Raw genomic sequence first — 23,485 nt, 5'->3', positions numbered from 1 at the left:
TAGAAAGATCTGAATATGTCATTTGGTCCATTCGGCTCTTTACCAACTGGGTAATACAGAGATCCATGTATTGTTGTGGATGAAAGGAAGAATTTTCATTTATGGAGCACTGTTCACGACCTCAGGGTACCACACAATGTTCTGACCCTAACCCTGGCCTTCTGTTTACTCTCAATGGTTTTGCAACTGTCCTGTCTTTTGGATATTTTCCATTATTTTGTTCTGTGCTATAAATCTAAAGGCTTTGTCGAAAACTCTTCTGGGTTTTTGCTCCTGTATGAATGAGTGGTGGCAGTATTGGCATTTCAATAGCCTAAAGTACAAACACAATATATGATTCAGCAGCCAAACTAGCAGGTTATCGTCAGATCAGGGAAGTCATTTGCAGTCATGTCTTTAATTGTTTTGCAGTGAAGCATCAGAAGTGAAACCAGGATCCAGACTCCTCCTCGAGGTTCACCTCCTGTCAGCCAGTGGAACTCGGCTAGAGGTGAAGCCCATGGCAGAGCAGCTAAATATGATCAGGCATGAGCGAGAGAAAGGCAATCGCTATTTTCAGACCAAGAATTATAAGCTGGCAATTATTTGCTACACTTGTGCTTTGTCAATTATAGATGCAAATGCTAAAGGTAATGAACCACTTTTCTTAGGATAATTGTTTCCTCCTAAAACTCTAATTTATCTATATGGTTACCTGAAACTTTAGAAATTATGTACATTAATGGCATTAGCATTACGGTCTAAGCTGTGAATGCACACAATGTAAACACCATCCTCATTGCTTATGTCCTCGATTTCCACACACCAGAAGATTATTGATTCAAGTCTCCTGCGGAACCCTGAGCACAAAAATCTAGGTAGAAATCTCCTTGCAGTATGTTGTAAGTGTCTTTAGGATATAAGACATTCTATGGCACCATTTTGAAGCATGAAAATTATACCTCAATCAAAATCAACAAATAAATAAACTGGCCAATATTTATGGGACCTTGTGGCATGCAAACCTAGGTGACACAACTTAAATATTACAACAGTGATGTCGTTTGAAAAATGGGTGTAAAGCATTTTGTGGTACCCTGAGGTCGTGAATGGTGCTACATAACTGAAAATTCTTCCTTTCATCCACAACCATACGTGGATTTCTACATTCAGTCCCCAGTTACTCATATGCGCAAATGAGTTGAGATGTACTGTAGCATCACCAAGGTATGATTATACAATACAATAGGTTACTGTTAACAATAGCCCTATTTCTACATCTAACTTGCTTTTGTGATCTCCAGACACAGTGACGCTAATGCTCTTCTTACCTCCTATGTTCAGCCTCACTAAATTCCAATTTGGCCAATGTTTTGCTGCACATACAACATCTCTACAAGTAGGTCTAGTGGTGTCATGGTAATGTCTCTGTCCCTGGATCAGAAGGTTCAGGTTCAAATCCCACCTGCCCAGAGAGTGTGTAATTACTTGTCCAAACATTTGATTAAAAGTATTTGCGATGTTTCTGAAACATCTCAAGGACTATTAACACCATCCTTCCCTGATATTGGTGTGCCAAATTCAAAATCCTGTGCTTATCCATATCTTTGTTAACCTGTGCATTCCAATATCTCTCTTCTACCCACAACTGATGGCATAGCATTCAGCCATGTTGATGTTACTCCTTTGAATTCATTCCCTAAATCTCTTTTCCCATGTACCCCTCTCCCTAAACTCTGGAAATCTCTTTCAATCCAATTTCTTCAACTTAACTTGTCACCCTTCCTACTCTCTCTCTTCCTTGCTTTTAGTTTTAAATAGGTCTTCCAGTGCAGGCATCTGATAGTCTTATTATCTTAGAGGTGCTTTGTAATTGTTATTATTGATCTACATGCTACTTAGAGAGCGATGAAATCCTTCCAAGATTCTGTAACTCAAACCTTGCTTTTAATCTAACAGTACCACATAGAGAACTGAGAAGTTTTTGGAAGGAATATAATATTTCTGCAATGATGCAATGTAGCACCTTTCTGAGCTACATTGGAAAGTGGGTTGCATTACCTATTGTAGCTGGCTGACATTTGGAACTTCCAAAGCTTAAGGAGGAGATGAATAATATACTTTTAATACCTACACAAAATGAGCCTGTGTTCTCCTTTCTGAAGAAACGTCAACCTTCCTGCTCCTCTGATGCTACCTGGCCTGCTGTGCTCCTCCAGATCCACACCGCTGCAGCAGCTCAGTGGATCTTAGCCATGAAGCTGAGGATATTGGTGATGTTATACTCAGAATTACTGATCAATAGCAATATCATGTCAAGGTTCTCTTGACATTATTCCCTTTCGGGATTTCAAATGGCATAAAACAATATTCATGATCTCAGTGTCTGTGGTTGCGCTATGGATTCTTCTACATACAATGCATCTTTAAAATAAAATACATTTAATTCACAAGAAACTTATCTGAATATGGAGCAATGCAGCTCCTCACCTAGCTCAGGTAAATTGAGGAAAATTACGTACTTCTGGGCAGGCATATAATATTACATGTGGCTGTTACAATCCTTTGAGGTTTTGGCCATGTTCTCCATATTGTTTGGAGACAGAAAATTTGTGAAGCCTTTCCTGACCATCCCTGCCCACCTCTCCACAATCGCATGCAATCGATATTCAGCCTGTCCCTCCCTTCCTACGCAAAAGCTGTTAGAATTGCCACTGGAATCAAAAGAATGGAAATTGCAAAACAACCACATCAAAAAGTTGACAAATAAGATTTCACCATATTTTTATATTTTAATTTAGCAGTCTCTTTTATAGTATACCATCCCCGGATTGGTATTTAATTTTATATGACGCCATAAAGTTTGTTGAATTTTCAGTAAAATTCCTGCTTTAACAAATGGTCTTCTGCCTGCATACATGGCATTCAAGTGTTCAGAAAAAGTGGAGCTTAACTGTAGTCCCTTCCCAAACTGGGGAAATGATCACTCGTTCCCAAAGGAATTCCCTACTTTTCTCAAAAAATTGCTACGGACTGTTGTGTCAACATTTGCTGAGAGATCTTTACATGAATCGTCATGCCACGGCATATATTAGTTTACAACTAGATTGGTTCACAAAGATTTTATGAAACATTTAATGTTTTGTGCATGATTTCTTTCAGAAACACCATTACTAAAGAGACTTTATATTGTTGTATCCACACATTTTTCATTTTTTTTCACACATCACTTTAAATTCAGCATTGACAACTTCCTTCCCCCACTCTGACCCAAAATTGTCAGAGAGATGAAAACAAAAACAACTGTGAATGCATCTGTGGAGAGAAATCAGAGTTAACATTTCAGGTCCAATCACCCTTCCTCAGAACTATGCCACTTATACCACTTTAATATATTTTAGTTAGAGAAGTTAGGTCTTGTTAGAGAGATATAATGATATCCAGATTATGTAAACTAAATCCACTGACTTCCCAGAAACAGCAGACTAGTTGCGTTCCATACCACTTTTATTTAAGCCTTTTACATTTACAGCCTGCTCAACGATAAGGGTATTTCATTTGATACAGTATCTGTGTAATTAAAGTTGTTTATTGCAGCTATTTTACATGGAGTATAACTGTTAGTGATATCAGTATTTGGTCATTCCCAAACCTGAAGCAAGTAAAACCCTCAAACTCCTTGACCTTACTTCCATCTTGATTTTTAAAGAATCAAAGTAATGTTTTAACTGATCTATTCCACACACTGTTGACTTACATGTCCAACACAGCACAACTGAAATGACTGTGAATATAACTACGTTTGTTACTGGACTAAAGCTTCTTGTAACTGGAACAGTTCCTTCTGCCTGATAGTCTCTTCATCTTGTCATGCAGCATTTCAAAAACATTGTTATTCTGTTTAGGACAATTCATTGCATACTAATATTTAGAATCCCACTTGAAACATGTATTGACCAAACCCCAGGGATTCGTGGAGTTCATTCTTCTGTTCTAGCTCCCAATTTCTGTCCATCATAGCTGCAAAAGTGACACTAAACTTGATCTTACTTGTTATAATTCTTTCATTTTGATGCTTAGAAGCCACAACTGGACAATCTGGAATGTGTTTAACTTTTAATTCCTTTTCTTGCCTTAATGCTGAGTAACTTTGAACCGTGAAGGCTCCTGGGAATGAATGACTTCCGAGGTATTGTTTTAAGGCTTCTGACATCTGTTTTGAATGCACATTTCTTTCTGAAAATTTAGTTTCAGTTTATGCCATGTGTCCATCAATGATTGACATTTGAGCGCAATCCAACAATATAAAGACAGACACTGAATTAGGTATCTCCAAGTAAATCTTTTTGCAAACTTGCATATTGTCTTTTAAATTCCATAAATCATAAAGTTTAGCTTTACAGAACATCAGTTGGAAATCATATCCTGCCAGTTCACAATTGGTTTCAGCCATTTATCACCAAAATAACATGAATTATGATCTTATGTCTGAATGAAATCTTAATTTCCAATATCCACCTTTTTAAGCAACTGTTCTCTACAACTATTGTTAACAGTTTCCAACTAAGAGACATAGACTGTCTTTGTGTAGGGAGTTTACTAACTCAATACCAATCCAACTCTCTCCCAAAGGCACATGTTCCCCATTTTAACTGTAATGGATGAAATTGTTCAGGTATGCTACATCATATCTCCAGGGCAGGGAGGACTTATCTGAACCTTTTGGACCACAAGCAGGGACAATACCACTCCACATTATCCCTTGATTTGCCCCCCTTCCATCTTTTACATATTTAGATATAAATTAATTAAGTCATTACCAGTCCTTCCTTAATGACTTGCTATATTAACATCTTGTCCATCAATTCACAATCATTAACACCACTGCAGCTTTCTTTATCTCTCAAACTTTGTGCCCTGCCAGTGGGATTTCATTTCCAAAGGGGCATTATTTTAGAATTTTTTAAATTTTTGTTCAAACTTCATCAATCTATACCACTATTCCAACATCACTTCCTTCACTAGCAAATTTCACAGAGGTCTGGTCCTGTTTTTTTTCAAATTTCTGAATTTCTGTCTGTAACCCGCTGGTTTCAAACCGTTCACATTTAGAAGGGTCGAGACCCGAAAAGTCAGCTTTCCTGCTCCTCTGATGCTGCTTGGCCTGCTGTGTTCATCCAGCTCTACACCTTGTTATCTCACATTTAGAATAGCTGCTTTTACTGTAGCATAGTCACGTGATAGCGCTTCTAGGAAGTCACTCGGTAAGAGCATAGTCCAATACTTTTCAGGGCAATTCAAACTCTCAGCATTTGCTTAAATGAGAAAGCAGGTTTCTACCGCCCCCCCAGACATTCTTCACTAAATCAAAACCAAGAGGAATTTTCACTGTTGGTATCTCTTTTCATCGCCAGTTCAAATTTGCATACTTTGAACTGATGCTCCATTTCAAGATTTTGCAGTGCAATTCTGATTAGATCTACTTGAACTATTTCTTTTGGTTGTTCACGAGAAACAGAATATTATTGAAAAAATTCTGCTTTTATTTTAGATCCTGGATTTACGCTAGTTATGCTCTGCTAAAACAATCAAATCAATTTTTCCTCTACTGTTGCTGTGTCCTAAGAGAGTCAAATCATTCTCAACAAATGTTTGATCTTCAGCAATACGCATTGATTACACAATTAATACAGCAAAATTAAATATGAACATTTATTTAATTGAATTCTGGAATGTTACAGTGAACTTGTTCCAAAACTTAATTTGTGATCCAGACAATCCTTAAAGTTTGCTATGATCAAACAGCAAAAGTATAGTCATCATTTAACGACCACAAGTGAAAAAATCAATAGGCAAGGTTTACATCTTACTTGTGGATTTTGATGGTCAAGTCGAAAGGAATGTGAATTATATTTTGCACAGTGTCCGCAGGTTACAGCCAGCTTTATTCTAAGGCGGTTAATCCACGGTAGCCATACTACTGCAATCACTGTCGATAGTAACAATATGGATATTTACTACAATGACACACACACACAGAGTAATCGGCTCCTGTCCGGAACAGTTCTGTCCCCTGCACACGCGCGCGCACAAAGATACAACATAAACACACCCACTCTTATACTTACATTTTCGCACGCGCTCTACCACGGGCACGCGCTGTTTCTCGCGCGCTCTGTCTGGTCAGGAGATTCGCAAAGATGATTGGACATGGACGTCCTGTTCAAGTTAATGTAACTAGATTTTCAATGTCGGGTTCTGTAATAGGATTTAGTCCTGATATGATTGCTGACTATGGCCCAACACGCTCTGCTGACAGTCACATATGACTGCATTACTGTTTCAGATGTCCTCGACTATGAAGATGAGAAAAGTTTTCTTGATGAGAAAGTGAAATGTTACAGTAATATTGCAGCTTGCCACCTGAACATTGGAAACTTAGAGGATGCATTTTCCTACTGCGACATGGTTTTGCAGCATCAGCCTCAGCATTGCAAAGCTTTATTCAGGAAGGGCAAGGTAGGCCTGTTCTTGATATTAAATTAGTTCTACAGATCTGATTAGTTATTGATTAAATATTTCCGTATTGAATTTCTTTTGAAACACTGCTGGTACAATAATTGTATAAATTGTTATTCCAATTGTTTCAGGTGCTTGAACTGCAAGAGAAGTATTTCCTCTCTATCAAATTTCTTAGAAAAGCTTCACAAGTGGAGCCTGCAAATCAGGTGACTGATCTCAGATGCTCTAATACTGCATAAAAGTATATATTTTTAATGATTCAGCATCCAGATAGTAATTACTGTTCATAGATTTGCTGCTAGTGCTTGTGTTGTCTCTGATCATACTCCCTGCTTTCTTAGCTTGTTCCTGCTTAGTGTACTTTGCATTGTTGAATATTCTTCTTTATTCTGCTTCTTATGAGAGTAATCTCCATAATTATGTATGTTGTATGTATATAATGCCATTATGTGGCACTGCTCTCAATTATTTATGAATGTAGTTTAATTTCGTGCCTGATGAAGGCACTTTCAGTCACTGACTCCGGTGAATGCATTATCAACAGCTACTTTAAAACTGGCACTGTCTTAGTTCAAATTCTGACTTACTGACATGTTTCATTCGGTTTCCAACATTTGCACTACTAGATATATTTATTTTTTTCCGGTGGTAAAAGGTAGGTTCAATATTTTGTGCATTTAGAACAGTGTCTCATGAATAATCAAGGAACTTGTGAACTATTAACTGGAAACTCCGGTGTAAATGCACAGAATTGGTAACAAAAACAGAAATTGCTGTAACCTGGAGCAGCCCAAAATCGGGACTGGGACCTGGGACTAAATACAACACACCTGCTGGGTGTGCTTTTGACACTGGCATGAAAAGTACTAAGGGTGCCAAACCACTACATTCCCACCCATTCCATAGTACAGAGGATGGACAGTGCTGAAATCAGCAACTTGCCTACCAGATGTCAGTAAATAAACAAGAGTTAGTTGAGGCTGTTAAAAGTGCAATTCACTCCAATATTCCCTATCCATCCCATCATGGTTGACATGGGCAGGATTAGGCAGCCTGGTTTATTTTAACAAGATTTTAAATAAGTGGGCAGGGATGGGGTGATGACTGTCTTTGGAAAGTGCCCTTTGTGCACCAGAGGGAGCCCTCCGAGAACAGATTACACTTAGCCCTCCAGCTTCTTCTCAAATCCTCCCTGTCCCATGCCCCTTACTTACTTAAGTCCAGAGATCCATTGGGCTTTCTTCCAGCCAGGGCAGCACCCATCATGAAGACTACTGGAGCTACCGGTGAATCAAATTGGCTGATGGTTCCAGAAGGTGGTATTCCTTCCCATTGAGGGACACAAGTCCTGTTACTAACTAACTAAATTAACTTAGTGGAATTGATTTTTCCTATGGTGTTTCAGAACGCATCTTGTGGCACGTGATATTCTTTTCTCATAAACTGTATCAGCCAGATTGCCACTGTGCTCCTTTTCTTCAATGTTAATAAAGAGCTCCACATCTTTTAACAGGAAATTTTGATCATGAATCCTGTAGAAATGTGCTGTGCAGCTTAAATGTGTTCTGGTTGTGCAGGATAGTCAGCAGAAGGCAAGTCATGCCTCCTTTCTCAAGGCAGTAATTGCCAAATTCTGTGATTTAAAAAAAAAATGCCTAGCAGCAGAATCAGCTACTTTGCCAGCTGCTGGTCAAGAGTAAGCATGTTAGGTAAGTATGAGGTTTGGGTGCCACAACACAAGGTGGGATGTGCGCCAGGGAGTGTTTAAGATAGGTCGGGATAAGGGGAATTGGGCCCAGCTGTGTTTGGTAGTGGGGTGTAGGTGAGGGGCTGAAAGTGTGTCTTGCAAAAGAGGAGGAAGGGTGTTAACTGTGCTGAGAGAAGGGGGTGTCAAGTTTGGTGGGAAGATAGTGTTAGGCCCCAGAGAGAGAGAGAGAGGGTGGGGATGGTATAAAGTCTGAGGATTTGCTGGGTTCCGTGGGTTGGAGGAGTGGGTGTTGGTCACTGGGATGACAGCAGGTGTCAGATTCAGTAGAGAAGGTTGGTGCTGTGGCAGTGTGTATTGGGTCCAGGAGTGTTGGGGCACTGATGCAGGTGTTTGGTAGTTGAGAGGGGTCGGTTAATTGTTATCTAGACAGTTAATGGCTTCCTTTTTCCAGTCATGATTACTTCTTGGATCCTGGACTTCAGAGTCCCCATATTTGCCTGCCTTGGTGTTTGAGACATATGGCAGCATCTGTGAAGAAAAAAATCGGAGTTAACTGTTCTGAGAAAGGGTCACCAGACCCAAAACACTAACTGATTTTTTTTCTTCACAAATGCTGCCAGACCTGAGCTTTTCCAGCAACTTTTGTTTTTGTTCCTGATTTACAGCATCTGCAGTTCTTTCAGTTTTTGATTGAGACATGTGTTTGCTTTGTATTCATCTACCATCACTGATCAATGGCATTACTTCAGGCCCAAATTAAAACTGTACCGCAGAATCATGGACAATATGCCAGCTCAGGACAGAATTTTAAACAGCACACAATTAGAGAACATATTCACCAAAGCCAGAATCAGAGGACTCAGCCACTACAGGCAAAATCACAGAGGCAGCAACATAGCCAGCATGGCAGAGATGTCAGGAATAGAGTCACGGCATACACACTAATCATGAGTAACTTTATAGACACTGCACTCTCACCTAAGGTTAAAGGGAACTTATTTGTTCAACTATTTAGGAATGGTATTAATACGGGTGGGCTTGCCCTTCAGCTTAATGACGGCAATGAGACATTGTATTTTTCCATAATTAGTGGCTGGTTCACTATGCCAGTTTTACACATCTGCAGCTCATGAATAATTAACCCCTTTTTTAACTGAAGCGGTCTGAAGAGTAATTAACTGTGCTGGCACCAACTTGCCCAATCTGACCAAGTACTGATCTGTAAAAAGCAGAATTCTGTCTCCAGTAAATTCATTGAATTTGATCTTGCATCAGTTATACTCTGATAATTTTCAAATCCTTGTAGTTGGAAAATTGCTCCATATCAGCACATTACAATGATAGGAAGCATTGCTAAGCTATATATCACAAAGGGCAATCTAACACTTTTGATTGCTGTTTGTTCCTGCAGGAAATTGAAAGGGAAATGAAGCTTGTTTTTGACAAATGGGCAGAAAAATCCGAAGGTACCAGCAATGCTAAAACAATGAATACATGTCCACTGTTCTTGGTAGGTTTAAAGTTACTTTGCTAAATGATGTGAATAATATGGGTTAGTCACATATGTTACTCCTGCCTGTTAATTTTAATATTCTATTCATAACAGGTCAACCTGCCAGCACAAAACAGCAAACTTTACAGTAATCTTGGGCAATTTATTTAATAATGTGCTCCTTACATAAACTAAATTTTGCAGCATCCTTGAAGCACCTTTTATCTGTGGCTGATTATGTTGTCACTGGCCTGGGAATTTTTCAGGCTGTGGTGGGTGCCAAAAATAAATGGACATTATTCCTTGCATTTATGAAGAGATTTTCACAACTACTAGTCAACATAGCCAATTTATAGTTTATTAAATATTTTTGAAATATAATCACTGCTATCGTTTTTACACAGCAAGGACCAAAACCAGTAACATGATGATGACAAGATCATCTGATCTTGTGATGTTGACTGAGCAACAAAGATATTGTTTGAAGTCGTGCCATGGGATTGTTTAAATCCCCATGGCAAAGTGGACAGAGCCTCAGTTTAATATCCTGTGTGAAGGTCAAAGTCTCCAACAGTGCAGTACCCTTTCAGTACTGAACCGGAATACCAGAGTGTTTTTTTTTGTCTTGAGTCTGGGACTTAAATTCATTACCTTCTGACTTTGAGGTGAAATTTCTATCAACTAAGCCACAGCTCATTCCTGTGGCAAATTGTCCAATGTCCCAAATTTAACATTCTTCTTTTTGCTCAGCACAACAGAATTGAACATTCCAGAGGGTGAAGGGAATGTTTTTTTCTGACAATCACTCTCCTCGACTTTCCCTGCCCCATCTTTTGAATTTTTGCTTATTTTCTGCCAAAGTTGTAATGAACAATGCAGAGGTTTGCTACAGAAATTCAATCGATAGAAATCACCAGAAAAGGCCTACGTAGAAATGCATGTCTTGAATTATTTATCTTAGGTTCTAATTTTCTTGTTAATCAAGAATGATGGAATGTTACAAACTACTTGGCTCTTGTTGCTGTACCATTGTGACCACAGTGATTTTATTCCCCCCACATCAACTTCATTTAATTTCTGCTTGGTCTTCATACCTTTATATTCCTTTTGCAGTAATTACTTAATTGTTCTTGTAGGTCTATGATATCAACATCAATCTCCTCTGTGAAAAATAAGGACAAGGCATAGGCCTAAATTTTACTGTATTAATAACTGCAATACTATTAACACTCTCCAATGTTGTTGGGTACACTGGCAGCACCTTCTGGACTTCAGGGAGAAAGCTAGCTAGAAATGTCAGGACAGGTAGTAAGAGTTGACAGAGTGAGTATTGGTCCTATAGAAAGTGAGACTGGACAGTCAATAATGAAAAATAAGGAAATGACAGATAAATGATATTTTCCATTTTACTTCATGTCTTCATTACAGAGGATGTGAGTAACATCCCAGAGGCAGCAATACATCAGGAAATGGAAGGGATGGAGGAACTCAGGAAAATCACAATCACTAGACAAGCGTATGTAATAAATTGAAGGACCTGCGCGTTGACATGTGCTTGTCATTTGCTCATCTCAGCATCCTAAAAGATGTGGCTAGTGAGATAGTAACACTCCCTTGATTTGGGAAAGATCGGAGGCAGCAAATGCAGCTCCTGCATTCCGAAAGGAAAGAACACAGGTAGACAGGGTGGTGAAGGAAGAGTTTGGCACACCTGTCTTCATTGGTCAGTGCAATGCGTATAGGAGTTGAGACGTCATGTTGTGGCTGTGCAGGACACTTCTACAATCTATATTCAATTCTGGTCTCCCTGCTGGAGGACAGATGTTGCTAAACTTGAAAGTGTGCAGAAAAGATTTACAAGAATGCTACTGAGATTGGAAGGTTTGAGCTATAGGGAGATGCTGAATAGGTTGGGTCTTTTTTTCCTGGAGCATTGGAAGCTGAGGGGTGACCTTTTTATAGAGGTTTATTAAATCATGAGAGGTATGGATAGGGTGAATAGCCAAGGTCTTTTTCCCCAGGGTAGGGGAGTCTAAAAATAAAGGTCGTAGGATTAAGATGAGAGGGGAAAAATTTAAAAGGGACCTGAGGATAACTTCTTCATGCAGAGGTTAGTGTGTGTATGGAATGAGCTGCCAGAGGAGATGGTGAAGGCAGGTACAGTTGCAATATTTAGAAGTCATCTGGATAGGTACACGAATAGGACGGGTTTAGAGGGATATGGGCTAAATACTGGAAAATGAGAACTTATTAATTCAGGATGTCTGGTCTGTGTGGATAAGTTGGACTGAAGAGTCTGTTTCCATGCTGTATAACTCTGAATCTATGACTCAATAACTACAAGCCAGTTAGCTTCACATATATCATAACAAAAATGTTAAATGTTATTATTAAAGAAGTTAAAGTAGGGCAGTTGAATAAGTTCAAGGTAATCAGGCAGCGCTCAATTTTGAGGTTTTGTGACAGAGAAATCGTGAATGACCAATATATTGGAGTTCTTTAAGAAAGTAACATGAATAAAGGGGAAATTTGGATTGTACTGTCTTAGATTTCCAGAAAGTGCCACTTCAAATGTTATTGCAGTTAATAAGAGCTGGTGGTGTACGAGGTGACATATTAGCACAGATAGATTAGTGACTGGCTAACAGGAGGTGGAAAATAGGAATAAGTGAGTCTTTTTTAGTCTGTCAGCATGTCATGAGTTGTGTACCACAGGGGTCAGTGCTCAGTCCTCAACTTTTTACAATTTATACAAAATAATTTAAACGAAGGGACGGAAGTATGGTTGGCAAATTTACTGATGATACAAAGAAAGTAGGAAAGTAAGTTGGGAAGCAGGTGCAAGGTTGCAACAGAGGGATATTGATAGGTTAGATGAGTGGGCATAGATCTGCCAAATGGAGCATAATGTGGGAAAAATGTGAAATTATCAATTTTGGCAAGAATAAGAAAGTATATTATCCAAATGGTGAGAGATTGTAGAAGGATCCTGGGTGTCCTGTTGCATCTATTGCAAAAGATTAGTATGCAGATACTGCAAGTAATTAGGAAAACTAATAAGATGTTATTCTTTATTGAGGGGATTTCAATACAAAATTAGGAAGATTGTGCTTCAGTTTACAGGACACATCTGTCTGGACTATAAGTATAATATTGTATTGTATAGTGCATAGTATCGGCCACCTTATTTAGGGAAGAATGTAAATGCATTGATAGCAGGTCAGAGAAGTTTTACTGGATTAATACATATTATGTTTTATGGGAAAAAGTTGGATGCGCCAAACTGATACTAGAGTTTAGAGTAGTAAAAAGCAGCTCGATTGAAACTTAAGTCTTGGTAGGGTACATGGAGAGAGACTATTACCTGTTTTAGGAGAATTGGGCATTAAAAATCAAGGTTGCCTTTAAAACTGAGATGAGGTGAAATTGTTTCTCTGAGGGTCATAACTCTTTAGAACTCTCCTCTGAAAAGGAGGTCGAAGCAAAATCCTTGAATATTTTTAATACAGGTGGATAGAGCCTTGTTAAGCGGGTAGGTGAAAAACTATTAGTATAGATGGTAATGAAGATTTAAGTTTACAATCAGATCTGCCATGCTGTTATTGAATGGCAGAGAAGACTCAATGGCTGAATTGTCTACTCCTGATCCTCATTCATGTGTTCAAATGTACTGCTCATTCACAGAAAATTCTCTTGCAATCTTTTCCAGTTCATTCAGCACTGAAAGCACTGTAATGGTATGATCATAGGCCACTTACCTATTATTTCAACGCAAATATGGACTGAAAAAGTTAGGGCTAGTATTCAGGAATTCATGAGTTTCCAATGCACAATAAGTGTAATTTACCATTTTTTTTGCCTTGAACATTTTTTTAGTAACATTGAATCTCATCCCCTCAAGAAAATTATTTTTGCAAATTTAAAGAAAAAAACAAAAATCAAATATCTTCTTTGCTTATTCTGTCTACTGATTTTAACTCTGTCCCTTCACCCCATCTGTATGTCTTGGTGTACATAATTTAAATATAATTTACATTTTCAGCTTTTTATTTACTGATTTGTTCTGCATGTCTGTGAAGATTCTTCTGTCTAACTGTTTGAATAGTGTTGCTGTTGATTTTCCTTGAAATGGATGGTAGCAGATTAGGGTAAATATTGACAATCGCTGAGCAGCTGTACGCAAGGGGAAAGGTGAAAGCTGTTTACTCACTGCTGAGAGAAAAGTCTAGGTCATTATTTAATATCTCCCCCATTGTTGCCCTACTGTAGACTTGATTCCTTCATCTCATATCTGCTCTAACCCGCAGAGTTATACTATTCCCTTTTTACTGAAATATTTATGGAGGCTTTTGATTGCAATATTTTCATGCTTCCTTCTTACGCTACTCTTAGCATTTCTGATCTCTAATTTTGCAGCTTTCTGACAGTCTTCTTATTGGCCTGGGTTTCATTTTCTATTCACTGTGTAGCTGCCTCCTTTAGACATCATGTCAATAGAAGATACAAGTATAGAAAAAATAAAGTATTTCAACACTAGGGGAGTTTTAATGTAGATGTTCAAAATTATGAAGTGCCCTGACAGAAGTAAATAAGGAGAAATTGTTTCTGTTGCAGGGCAGGACACTGATGAGGGGGACACAGATTTAAGATAATCGGCAAAAGAGCCAAAGGGTACTGTCATGACCAGATAAGGAGGGAGAAATCAATTATCCTCTTTTTAAGATCTTTAATCATTGAGACAAATATTTTTATTTCTTTTTAGTATGCAGGTATTACACTTAACATCTATGCAGTTTTCTAGAAAATGAAGGAGCTGATTATCAAGATTTTCTTGAATGGAAGAGAGGAATTTTAGTATCCACTAACGCTGACTTTAAAAAAAATGACATCAAATACATATTGACATGAAATAAGTTTTTTAAACTGTGTATCTGGTTCAGATAGGGAAAATGAAGGTTATGTAGTTAAACAGTTCTTGAGATTTTAAATATTTAACCAGAGACAACAATTGTTTACTGGTTAACTTGTATCCTCAGCAGTTGTAGAACCTGTAAATATTTTTGAATTCTTGATGAATGGTTGTTTTCCAAATATTCCTTATCACCAGCCCTGTATTATGAAATGATGGGAGGAAGAGGCAGAGTTCCAAGTCTGTCATAAAATTATCTTGCTATAAATAAAACCAAAGAACTGTAGATGCTGAAGATCTGAAGCAGAAACAGAAATTTCTGGTGAAACTCAGCAGGTCTAGCAGCATCAATGGAGAGAAAGCAGAATTAATGTTTACAGTCTAGTGACCAGTCCTAAAGAAAGGTCCCTGGACTTGAAATGCTAACTTTGCTTTCTGTCCACAGATACTGCCAGATCTGCTAAGTTTCTCCAGCAATTTCTGTTCGTCTTTCTTTCTATTCTGCTCGATATTTTAACAACTACTTTTGAGCAACAGTATGTATTCCAAGTTTAGATTCATTGTGTTTCCAAGCTATGCAACTGAGAGATGAGTCTTTTGACTCCCCATTTGTAAAATTAGTACACATGTATGAATTAAATAAGAGAAGCAAATTTCTTCATGCTAACTTAATGCCCTGGTTTCAGTTTTTTCTTGATAAAAGTGATAATGTTGGTGGAGACTGATTTGTTTAGGCAGTGTCTGCTGATACCCAGCATTTCTTACAACTGTGCATGCATGCTAATATGAAAATGCTGCGCCGTTACATGAAATTCCAATGATGTAATACACAAAGGAACTGCATGTGTGCAAAAAAGAAGCACGCTCTTGAAACGGAGTTCAGCAGGGGAGAGAAGGAAAGTTGGCTGTGAAGACAGTGGAGTGGAGGGTGAGTGAGGATGACAGAGTGAGGACAGGAATCCCTCTCTCCCCACCTACTCCTTCCTTTCCCCGTTTGTCCTGCCTCGTGCACCTCCCTCTCTCAATTGCAGTAGGAATTAGGCTATCATTAATGCTTAACAGAGGCTACACTAAGACATTTATTTCTTACTGCCATAGGCTGAAGATAGTAAGGTTGATAAAACAAAGAATCATTCAGAAACACAGGAAACGCCAGAAGATTGCCAAGAGATTTAAAGAGCTGCTGAACCTTTCAGAGGCTGATTTCGGTATGTTGGATTGATTGATTGAACTTTATAAAGCAAATATTGAGCTGGTTGTTAGACTGCTCAGAAAGGACAAGTACAATTTAATTAAAGATTTTATCTTGCAGGAGTTTGTGATCTGCAGCTTGAGCTCCAGGTGAGATATAAAGTTATAGTGAGGGGAATGTAACATTCATAAGATGATTTGGTGTCGAATTCTCAAGCCATAATACCCAAAGTTAAAGACCGAAATGAATTGTAATTTCTTTAGGTATGTCCAGAGTTTAATTTTAGGATTCTAGATAACAGTAACATGAATTGATAAGATATTCTGCCAGCAATGTAAAGAATAGCATTGATTAAAAATCATTTGACCTCTGCTCACCAGAACTCAAGACAATGTTGTACTCTGAAGGGTAATTCCACAAGCTCATCCATCCAACTGGTGATATAGTCAAAGGAGCTGGAGATTTGCCTATGTTGCAATGTTGGTTACATTTCAAAAGCATTTCCAATGTTTTGGCTTCAACTGCTTTGGCAGAGACTTCCAGAGCTCTCTGGGTGAAGAAATTTCCCCTTATGTCAGTCCTAAATGGCCTACTCCGTATCCTTAGACTGTGGTCCCAGTTCCAAACTCCCCAGGTCATTGAGAATACCATTTTTTTGCAATTACCCTCTCTACTCCTGTTAGAATTTCATAGAACTCTCTTCATAGTCAGAACATCTTTCCTCAGATAAGGAGACCAAAACTGCACTCAGTATTCCACTTGTGGTCTTACCAAAGCCCTGTACAGTTGCAGCAAGACATCCCTGCTCCTGTACTTAGACCCTCTCGCTATGATGGCCAACATACCATTTGCCACTTTCACCATGTGCTGTACTTGCGTGTTTACTTCCAGCACAAGGTGTACAACAAGATTTTGATCTCATTGCATCTCCCCGTTTCTAATCTGCCTCCAGTCAGATACTAATTTGCCTTTCTATTTTTGCTACCAAAGTGGACAACCACTCATTTATCCACACTACACTTCATCTGTCATACGTTTGCCTACTCATTCAACTTGTCCAAATCACACTGAAGCATCTCTGCACCATACTCACAGATCACCGTCCTTCCCAGCTTCATGTCATCTGCAAACTTGGACATATAACATTTAGTTTCCTCAGCTAAATCATTGATATTTATTATAAATAGCTGAGGTCCATTAACTGATCCCTGCAGTACCCCACCAGTCACTGGCTGCCGCTCAAATAATTACCCATTTATTCCTACTCTTTGGTTTCTGTTTGCTGACCAGTTCTGCTATCTCTGTCAGTACACTTCCCCTAATTCCAAACACTTTAATTTTACACGATAATCTCAAATGAGACCTTATCAAATGCCTTCTGAAATTCCAAGTAAACCACATCCACTGGTTTCCCCAACAAATTCTACTCGTTATATCCTTGAAAATTTTCAATAGATTTGTCAAGCATGATTTCCCGTTTTAAGTCCATGCTGACTCTGTTCAGTCCTGTCATTATTTTCCAAAGTTCTGCTATTAAATCTTTCATAATGGACTCTTAACATTTTCCCTACTACTGGGCAGTATGGTGGCTCAGTGGTTATCACTGCTGCCTCACAGCACCAGGGACTGAACTTCCATTCCAACCTCGGCCAACTGTCTGCGTGAAGTTTGCACATTCTCCCCATGTCTGCATGGGTTTCCTCTGGGTGCTCGGTTTCCTCCCACAGTCCAAAGATGTGCAGGTTAGGTGGATTGGCTGTGCTAAATTGCCTCTATAAATTGCTAAATAATCTCTAGCGATGAACAGGCTAGGTGGATTAACCATGGGAAATGCAGGAGTTCATCCTCTACTGTATTATTATTGATTTGAATTGCCCAATTTATACGCAGTTTGAAGTTGCACTATAATTACAGCTGTAGTTCTCAACTTCTTCAAGAACACTCTTTAGATCTGACACCACTACCATCACAAAGGACAATAGCAGCAGGAATGTGTAAATTGTGATGTTTGTAAGTTTCCCATCAAGTTGCACACCATTCTGACTCAGAAGTATTTCACAGCACCCTCATTGTTGCTGGGTCCATAATTTGGAACTCCCTACATAACTGCTGGAGTATCTACACCACACAGACTACTGTGGTTCAAGAAGGCATCTTGTGGACAATTAGATCAATAATTGCTGACCTGTCAGTAACATTTATATTTTATGAACAAAAAAGAAAGTTCAGTTTAGAAGAAATTTTGCACCGATTTGTCAAGTTGTCTTAGTTTCCTTTCAGCCACAGTCTCAAATCTGGGCTGACTTAATCCACTTTTGCAATTAATCTAAAAAGTTAGGTTAAAACTTCTCTCATAAAACAACATCAAAGTGAACCATGGGAAGATGATTTATTTTATTGATACAAAACTTTAATTTGAGCTTCTAAGACTGCTTTCAGCCTTTTGTTTATGTTGGGTCTGAGTACTTGTTATCTGTTTTATGCTCGCAACTTTCTGAAGAAATTACAGAAGTCTATCTGATGTTTATTCATAAGAAATGTAATGCTTTCATCTTACACCCCCTCTGTATTGCATTAGCATAAATATGGATGCAAACCCATTTTCAGCTTCCTTTACTATTTGTCTCTTTAGCATTCATTTAATTTACTTCTCATTAATTCAACAACAGAAATTCTTTTACTTTAAAGAAAAAGCCTTGACCCCATCTTGTCCTGTTTGTGGCTACTCCTACCAGGGAATCTGCTATCATGGTGTTTGGTGACTTTGCTTGATGAACTATGAGGCTTGTACTGTATAATCATACACTCCACAGATAAGTGGCAGCTTGCCTTACGAAGTGTTATGACAGTTCACCGGATATATTATGTACTGTGTGCATCTAAACAGAGTCTGCACCACACCATGTGGTAGGTTTGCCACTATCAACCACAGATCTACAGGGTCTGCTTGGCTTAGTGTGGAACTGGAAAAGGCTATTGTATATTTATTACATGTTAGCAACTAGTTATAAGTTACATTAATATGTAACAATGTCTTTTCAGAGGACCTAGAAGTTGGGTCTTATTTCTCTAAGATCCCAAGCATTTCTAGCCAAGCCCATATGATGATATCGTAGTGGGTGATGTCTGTGACTTCTCAGTATTAACCCTATCAAACACTTTCAGATCCATATACAATTTTTCTCACATTCTGAGCACTTTGAAGGTGTGACATCTCCAGGTCAGTTAAAGATGATTTATTATTTCTCTTTATTGCATTCATCTGATTTGGCTCTCATTAATTCAGTGACAGAATTTTTTCTTATATGACTTAACTAGGAAAGAAAATGTTACTTTTATACAATTCTATCTTGCTGGACTATATCCCATTATCCTGCACTTGTACAACCCATGGTAAGCAGCAGGATTTAGTTTAATTGATAATGAAATTCTACAATTATATAAAGAACAATTGATATAGCTTACAATATACTGAATCTATCTACAGTATGATTGTGATCTTATAAGATGTAACAAATTTTGGAAAACTTGTGTGCTTGTGGGGAAAGAATTAATTGATGGTTCAACAGGTCACAGGTTTAATGCTTAATAATATTACAAAGTTATAAAGTTCACTATTTTTCAAAATTTCAAATGAAATATCATTGCCTCCAGTATTCTATTCAACCTCCTGCAGCCTTTGTGCTTTTTAAACACAAGCTTAATACTCCTTTAACCGTATGGTCTGATTTAACATGTTTTTCTTTGATTTTTATGTCAACCCCGGTGGTAGCCTATATAACAAATGGGCTTTAGACATTCACCTGAATTTCTCAATTTTAAAACACAATTCAAAGTGTAAATATCATTATTTGGCTAATTAAATTTTTCCATCCCTAAAACTAATTTTATTTAAGGGATTTCATTAAAGGCAGCACAATCCCATATTTATTTGTCCAAAGATGTGCACGTTAGGTGGATTTACCATGTTAAATTGTCCATAGTGTCCGGGGATATGCAGGATAACTGGATTAGCCATAGGAAATGGAGGGTTACAGGGATAGGGTAGGGAGGGGTCTGGCTGGGTTGCTGTTTGGAGGGTTGGTGTGGACTTGATGGGCTGAATGGCCTGCTTCCACGCTGTAGAGGTTCTGTGATTCTGTATAAACTTAATGGGCAGGTAATTGGACTGGCATCCACAGTAAGTGGAAAACTTGAAACAATATGTAACTACTTCATGCAGTTTCTAATTTATACTGCCTCTCTCCAAACAATTTAGTAACTGTTGCAAATATATATTCAGCACAAATAAGCTCTCAATGTAAGCGTCCAGTCCAGACACTTATAGGAATTGTAAAACACATTAGACATATCGGATTCAAGTCAACCCCATGTTTAACTGCTAAGTTTAATACTATTTATCTTCTGCCTGTTAAACATGTCTTGAAATTCTCCTATCTGTACAGCACTGCTAAGCTATATTTAACTTGCCCTGTCTAACCTCTATAAAGGAGTATATAAAACAAATTGATGAAATTTAGTAATATGTTTAATAGTTACTATTTAAAATGAGCACAAGATGGACTATGGCTTATTATGTTGAAGTGTAACTTTGTACCTCTAATACAGGTCATGAACTTTTTTTTTCTTGATTAACCATTCTGTAATTTTTTTCTCTCAGATTCTCAGATGTATTCTGATTATACGTTAGGAGATTCATCTACATCCCTTAAAGGTATTATCGTGTCCAGATCGAAAAAACTAGAAGTTCCTATTAACACCATGCTTAAAATATTTGTGTGATATGCCTGTCCACTCCTGTTATTTAATTTTGACTTGTCCAATGCTCCAATTAAAACAATGGACAATGGAACATCTTACAAAATGTCCAGTCTGCCCATTGATATGGCCATTAGCAATATCTAGCTCACAATCCATGAAGAAGTCAACTATTAAGCTGTTATTTAAATCCACTGACCGGAATCTACAACTGAAGTTAGTTGCTAGATGAAACAACATTCTTTAATTGACTTGAATTGAACACCTTCTCATGTGGCTCACACGTCTTGCTTCTGCACTCAATATCTCATCAAGAGGAAAAAGGAAGAGAAAGGGAGACAAAGAAAGAAGGGGCACAGGCCTGAACAATAAATGTTGTATGCAATAGATTTTTATTTAATGAAGTGGAAATGTACCTGTTCCTGGTTGGAGTTTATCTATAGCTGTATGGTTGGTTCACATATGTAGTATTCTGAATATAATTTCTTCACATCTATTAATTGCCATATAATTCCATGTCATTTATTCAGTCATTCCTAAGTAACTCAGTGCCAGTTGCTTAATCATCTATTCTGTTCCCTGCAATTTATTAAGTCATCTCTGAACTGTGTCAGGTACCCAGTATTCTCTGTGCAGCACTTAGGCATACCCACTTAACGGGCTGATGTTTTTAAAAGTATTTTCTTTTAATCCATGCTCACACCAAATTCCTAAGGGTCATTTGGTGTATGTATGTCCAACCACGTTTCTAAACAAAGCTGTGATTTATTTTATACATTAATTAGGTTCACTGATCCTGAAGACAGTGTATGCATTTTTTAGGTTCACTGATCCTGAAGACAGTGTATGCATTTTACATCAAAATAATGCAGTTCCTTTCTGTAAAGAGCATGTTCATGACTGGTGTAAATATTTAAATATACCACTATGTTGAATTTAGTAAAATATATTTGGAATTCTTCCTACAGTGACTTAATGACTGGGAGTTCTCTTCAAAATAAATATCAATGCGTTTCAAGGTAACTTTGAACAAGGACAATGTTACTTCCGACCTGCATGCATATGGAACTGCTTCCTCATGTCTCCATGATACATTGCAGCAACTCACAGAGTTCACTTAGATAGTAACCTGTGGCCTCCACAACCAATAAAGCAAGAGCAGAAATGTCATGGAAATGCAGGGTTTGAATTTTGAGAATTCAACAAAGAGTGTTTCTAGAACCTAGCCCCGCTAGCTTAGCTTTATGGGAGATGCCCAATTAGTAGATTGTCTGTGTTCAGAGTGTCATGAGGGGTTTCAGACAAGCTGCAGTGAATGTGTGAGGGTAGCACAAGACAAAGAGTGTGGCAAACCAAGACAGATCTTCTGGTAGCTACAGCAGCAGATACATCTTTGTTGGCCAATTAGGGGTTAGCTTAGGGATGGGAATAGGAAGGAGGAGAGAGGCAGTGATGGGTAGCAATCACAATGTCCTAAGCAAAAAGCATTCGGCAGTCTCACTGTGAAAGCAACGTGCTACTAATCTAAATGGGGAGAAAAAGAGGGCAACATAAGATGGTGATGACGTGATGGGTCATCAATCCCTCCTGCCTAGCACTATATTGTGAATCTGTCTATAATTGAGGTGTAGCTAATTGCAAGCCTTTACAGGCAGAAAGCATGAGGGTTCAGGTTCAAAGTTAAATCATCACATTTGCCTCATTTTAAACTCCAAGGTTCCACAATGCTCTGACTTTCTAAGTTGCAAACAAATTGGAGGTCCAGTATGCCTTTGAGTCTATATGAAAAAAATTTCTAATAATATTGATAATTACCTTAACTAATTGCTTGCCAGGATCACGTGTGTTATAGTCACCTGATTGCCGCTTTCTCCAGGTAATGGGCAAGGAGGTGGCAATACATCAGGGAGACGGCTTGAGCTCTAACAATCACTCCTGGGTTTTATAATTAATAGCAAAAAAAATAAAAATGAAAGGTATTGACGAGTTTGTTGAAAATGATGGTTGGGTTGTTAAGTGCTGTATATTATATAAAAATAATTAACACCACAAATTGTGCAGAATAGCTTTAAGAGGAACTACGCATCACAGCACACAATCTTGAGTTAACTCTATGCAGGGACTGGATTTTTATGGTAGGTATAGCACAAAATTGCCACACCATTCCCCATTAGAAGCCCAAATTTGGCTGGAGGACAGAGAGGATGTGGAAAGGCTACTCAATGATGTGTGATCGTTTCTTTGTTAACTAATAGGCCAACTATTAGCCCACCTCCTGCACCACCAACTTGCATGGCTTCCGGAGTCTGACGCATCTCTTGTGTTATGAGGCAGAGCATGACCCCCCTCTGATAACTAAAACCAAAACACCCAGAGAAGCTCATCTCATAATTTGTTAAAGGAAGTGTGAAAAGTGGTATAACCTGCCTTTCACCTCCCAATCTGTTATAAATGGTTGGAACAATTTATTTATCTAACCCTAACAGTGAACAAATTAACAGAGCTACTAACAAACCAGATAATTCCCCCCTTAACTACCAATTTCCCAAATGAAATAAAATTCTCATGGTATGCTGTTACAATAGATAGAAGTCCCACTTATATGAACCAAATTAATAAAAGAAAACTTAAAACTTGGTCTCTCGAAATTACAACTCGGATATGTCTTCCTGAATGTTCAGTGCCTTCTCTGTTGTTCTTCAGTCAGGAATGCCTTTCTCCTTCAAATTCTTGTGTCAGGAATATTAGCTAAGAGTGCCACTGTACCTTTAGTCAGATGATGGTTTTGTGAGAGCCAGTGATTTTCTCTTTAGGGCTGCTGGTTGTCATCTCTAACAGATGGCAGTTGCTATCACACCAATTTTCAAATACTGTCTTTTATACCCTTGATGACCTACCAGTTTAGTTTCTTAAGATAGGATTGGT

General features: G+C 38.2%; 1 protein-coding gene across 1 annotated transcript in view; it reads left to right on the top strand.

Moving 5' to 3' along the window:
- The window catches only part of LOC109939110 (peptidyl-prolyl cis-trans isomerase FKBP8-like), a 29,097-nt gene extending 7,572 nt beyond the window's left edge, over positions 1–21,525 (top strand). Inside the window, exons 4-9 of the mRNA XM_048611694.1 lie at positions 412–629; positions 6,326–6,498; positions 6,630–6,707; positions 9,621–9,719; positions 15,709–15,818; positions 20,463–21,525. Of these exons, the coding sequence (XP_048467651.1) occupies positions 412–629; positions 6,326–6,498; positions 6,630–6,707; positions 9,621–9,719; positions 15,709–15,786 (646 nt within the window). The 3' untranslated portion in view covers positions 15,787–15,818; positions 20,463–21,525. The remainder of the gene's footprint in view (positions 1–411; positions 630–6,325; positions 6,499–6,629; positions 6,708–9,620; positions 9,720–15,708; positions 15,819–20,462) is intronic.
- The last annotated feature ends 1,960 nt before the right edge of the window (positions 21,526–23,485 follow it).

The sequence above is a fragment of the Rhincodon typus genome, chromosome 24 (genome assembly GCF_021869965.1).
Source record: "Rhincodon typus isolate 14 chromosome 24, sRhiTyp1.1, whole genome shotgun sequence".
Taxonomy (NCBI): Eukaryota; Metazoa; Chordata; class Chondrichthyes; order Orectolobiformes; family Rhincodontidae; genus Rhincodon; species Rhincodon typus.
Note: the sequence above shows the minus strand (reverse complement) of the source record. Positions and strands in the feature narration are given on the sequence as shown.